General features: G+C 37.7%; 1 protein-coding gene across 1 annotated transcript in view; it reads left to right on the plus strand.

The window, feature by feature from the left end:
* Window positions 1-4,635, plus strand: part of POLE2 (polymerase (DNA directed), epsilon 2, accessory subunit) — a 29,582-nt gene that overhangs the window by 3,456 nt on the left and 21,491 nt on the right. Inside the window, exons 3-4 of the mRNA XM_008567194.1 lie at window positions 216-363; window positions 2,608-2,683. Of these exons, the coding sequence (XP_008565416.1) occupies window positions 216-363; window positions 2,608-2,683 (224 nt within the window). The remainder of the gene's footprint in view (window positions 1-215; window positions 364-2,607; window positions 2,684-4,635) is intronic.

Below are 4,635 nucleotides of genomic sequence, written 5' to 3' on the forward strand. Positions count from 1 at the left end.
TACGAAGTTATACGATGTGTGTGTGTGTGTGTGTGTGTGTGTGTGTGTGAATTTATTCATTTATTTTTAGCTCCCACCAATAAGTGAGAACATGTGGTATTTCTCTTTCTGTGCCTGACTTGTTTCACTTAATATTATTCTCTCAAGGTCCATCCATGTTGTTGCAAATGGCAGTATTTCATTCGTTTTGTCACTTTTTAGCATAAAAGTTTTAGCATTTAATTACCAATAACCTGCCTCATCTTTTCTTTACCTGTCTTAGTGAAGCTATTAAATACCTCACAGAAGCTCTTCAATCTATCAGTGAATTAGAGCTTGAAGATACACTGGAAAAGATCATCGATGCAGTTGAAAAGCAACCCTGTAAGTAACATTTTCCTATTACTCTTAAGTTGTTAATGTAGTTTTGCATCATCAGTTAGATTTACAGATTTTAGTAAGTTGAGGATTCAGTATTAAAATGTGCCAGTGTTATGAGACATAATGTATGGTAGCATTTCTTCCCAAGGAGTAACACCTTTAGTTCAGATGGAACCTCAGGATATTTTCCAGGGACTCTTTTATAGTTTCCTCCCTCCTTGGTGGAGTTGTCACAGCTGTCTCTCCTGTGCTTGACTTCTGATTTTGATCTGGTCCTTTATGGTCTCTTTTGTCTCTGTGTGTCTATTACTGTGTCTTACTTAAGTTAGGTATAGTTGACCCTTGAAAATGTGGGAGTCAGGGGCACTGACCCTCCACACAGTCAAAAATCCTCTTATAACTTTCTCCACATTGCCATTTAAGTAGTTAAGTAACTAAATTAGTTGGCCCTGTGGAACCCGCCCATAGTAAAAGTCGCCCTCTGTTTACATGAGACCTGGCTATAAGTGGACCCGTGCAGTTTAAACCCATGTTGTTCAAAGGTTTACTGTACTCGTAAATGTTTCGGAGAAAAATGGAGAGTAAAGTGAGCAGGGCTAACTCTTCCTTCTTGCTTTCTTCAGGGATTTTTTGTTAACGTTATACCACAAGCATGGGCCTATAAAGGGCAAATGCTCTTCTCAGAAAAAAAATCCAGTGTTTCTAGCCCTGAAGGATAGAAGTGGGTGTGACTCATTCTCATATGCTGTATAGATGCGAGTCTCTTCAATTACATAGGAAAAAATGTGTTCCATGATACAGGAGAAATTGATAGTATATCTCATTTTCACTTCTGAAGGCAGAATATTATTTTATTTTATTTTTTAATTTTTATTGAATCATAATTGATAATACATATTTTGGGGGTTCAGTGTTGACATATATTGGTCAAATCAATATTACTAGCGTATATATATATATATATATATAGTTATAAATCGTACTTATTCTTTATGACTGTTGTCTAATTTCTTCCCATCCCCTTCTTCCTCCCCCTTACCCCCTCTAATTACCCTAGATTTCTTTTCTCCTTCTGAAAGAGTGATGGTTACTCTGTTGATTTGTTGTCTAGATGATCTGTCCAATGCTGAGAGGTTTGTTCAGGTCCCCCAATATTATCGTAGAGCAGATGCTTCTTCTGTCACTCTGGAAGGGCTTTGTGGAGAGAGACATCTTCTTTTCTTTGGTTGCTGCTGGTGACTCTCCTTGAGTCAATGCACTCCAGTGTCTGGTGGACCATCTGCTTGGTGGTTGTGGTGTCTAGCTGCTTTTGTGGCAGCTGTGGTTATTGTGGTGGCTGTGGTGGGCCACCCACATGGAGGTGATGTTTTTGGCATGCTCCTTGGTGCTGGCGGTGTGCCTGGTTGTAGGAGGGGTTCTGGTCTGTAGCTCCATACCTCAGGACTCTGGGCAGGACCTGTGGCGCTGGTGGTGTGCCTGGCTGTCGGAGGGAGGGGTCCAGTCCCCGTCTCCATGTGAAGGAAGAATTTTAAATACACCTTTGCATTAAAGAATTTCTTTACAATTGCAAATTTAGAAAATGATGCTTGTCCTTATCTTACTTTAACTTAAGATGGCACATGGTATTTTGCCTGAGAACATACCAAAGTGGTTATGGGTTATTGACTCTGGGTTTGTGTTGCTCTCTACACCTTCTAGCTGTGTTCTTGGGCAAGTTAGTCAACCTCTGTAAGTTGCATTTTGCCCATCTATAAGATATGGGCATATTAACATCAATCATATAGGACATCTATATAATGAAATAATGCTTATAAAGTACTAAGCATAGTGTCACATATTTACTAAGAGCTTAATAAATGGTATTTGTTATTGTTACTGTCATTACTCTCATACTTATTGAAACATGCCTGTTGTGATAAAATCATACTGACGTAACCTTACTAAAACTGGGAACTCACAGAAATAGTTTTTATAACTATTAATTTTATGTTACCAAACAATGGTTAGAAAATTAAGGCATTTGACTGTATATTAAGATATAATTAACTGTATTTGAGTGTGGTAAATTAGGGTATTTGAGATATGGCTTTTGTTATTTTTCTGACCTAACACTTTTTTCCTCCCCAAAACTATATAATGAGAATCTCAGTATCAGTGTTTGCAGATTACTTTTCGGAAAAGGACTGTCTGTGAAAGAACTAATATTTGTGCCTTTTTAAAAATTTGACTTTAAAATTCTCTTTTCAGTGTCATCAAACATGATTGAACGATCTGTAGTGGAAGCAGCAGTCCAGGAATGCAGTCAGTTGGTAAACGAAACTATGTATGTGGATAAAACAAACTTTTGTCCCTGTTGGAGGTGTTACTGAGTGCTTATTTAAGTGATAGCCTGCATTATAAACTTCATTATTAAATGACTCATCTTTACTATTTTTTCCTAGGATTTGAGATTATAGTGTTGTTTGTACTATTACTAATTTTTGCTGCTTACCCAACTGATCTGACTTTGTATTCTCTATGATGCTAATGCATTGAATTGAATATTCAGAAATATACTTTTGCTTTTAGGACAGTGCTGAGCCCAGAGAAGTTCAGCTATGTAACTTGGTCACCTGGTGAATGGCAAATGAGAGTAGAACCTCATTTTTATGACTCTTTCCACCGTTTCATGTTTTTAGATTTAGGAATTTATATGGCAATAATTTTTCTGGGTTTTATTTCTCTGAGTATCCCTCTTTCCTTTTCTCCTTTGAATATGAAATTTCTCTCCAAATTCACAGGTTTATTTGGGAGGAAAACATCTGGGAAAATGGGGAGGGACAGTTTTAACTTTAACAGTGTCCTATTGGGGCAATGGAGATTATTGAAAGGAGTTATTACGCTTATTTTGGTCAGTAGTTAGAACCTTTTCTGTGTCAGAACTTATTAGAACTGGGGGCTGGCCGCTTAGCTCAGTTGGTTATAATGCAATGTTATAACACCAAAGTTAATGGTTCAGATCCCCATACCAGCCAGCTGCCAAAAAAAACTCCACAAAAACTTTATTAGAACTGCTAAAAAATAGAGAGATTGAGGAATTTTAATTTCACCCTTGTGAACTCATTCTTTAAAATACTGGAGTACAATGACGTGCCCCTAAAGCCATCAACAGAAGTTCAAAGTGATTGTACAGAAGTTTAAGTATTATAATCCTAAAGTAGGCAAAACTCATTGTTTATCCGAAAGTTACCTGTTGTTTCTGCCAGGCTGTTTATGTAATATAACCAACCAAAATAGAGGTTAAGTGGGGACTGAATGGTAAAAGATCTCTGTAGCTTCTGTTGTCAGAAAGTCGTATCATAGCACAAGAGAGAGAAAGAGGCTCTCGTTTTCATAGACGAAGAAATGGCATGGCAAGTTAAATAACTTGCCAAGACTTATCTGCTAGAAAATTATGGAGCTATATCTGGAATCTTAAGTTTTCTTCAAGTCTGCTAATTCTCTGCTACTCTATACTTGTAGTTGCCACCAGGGAAATGTGAATCGTTTTTGATGATTTTCAATTTGGGAGATAAACGTATAATTTCAGGAAAGAAATTTTTTTTTTAGGTTGGGATATTTATGCAGTAGTGCTATGAATTTTTTTTAACTTCTTTTAAACATGGTTGTGTTATTAACATTGTCTGAAATTAAATTATTTTGTTGTTTTTTCATTTCTAACACTGTATATACAAATTTCAACGGTATGGCCCGAATTTGGGATGACTTTTGTACAACTTTTCCTGTGGTACTTTTACATAATATTTGGGGTTTAAAAAATTGTTGGAGCTGGCTGGTTAGCTCACTTGGCTAGAGTGTGGTGTTGGTAACACCAGGGATCAAGGATTTCGATCCCCATACCAGCCACTCACTCACTCACTCACTCAATAAATAAATAAATAAGGTGGCCAGTTAGCTCATTTGGAAGAGCATGGTGCTGATAACACTAAAGTGAAGGGTTTGGATCCCTGTGCAGACCAGCTGCCAAAAAAGAAAAAAAAAAGTAGTTGAAAAAATTGTTGAAAGTGAATCATATGCTTTAATAATATTGTAGCTCGTAAAAGTACACATGGGGAGAGATTTTTTTTTTTTTTCCTTTTTGTCTTTTTTCGTGACCGGCAACGGATCGCAACCCTCAGTGTCGCGCCCGTACTTGACCGGGACCGGCAACGGGATCGCAACCCTCGGTGTTGCACCCGCACCTTGCTCAGCCAGTGAGCGGGAACCGGTCTGTATGTGGGATCCGAACCCTCGGCG

This window comes from Galeopterus variegatus, unplaced genomic scaffold, assembly GCF_000696425.1.
Source record: "Galeopterus variegatus unplaced genomic scaffold, G_variegatus-3.0.2 Scaffold302, whole genome shotgun sequence".
In the NCBI taxonomy this organism is placed as follows: Eukaryota; Metazoa; Chordata; class Mammalia; order Dermoptera; family Cynocephalidae; genus Galeopterus; species Galeopterus variegatus.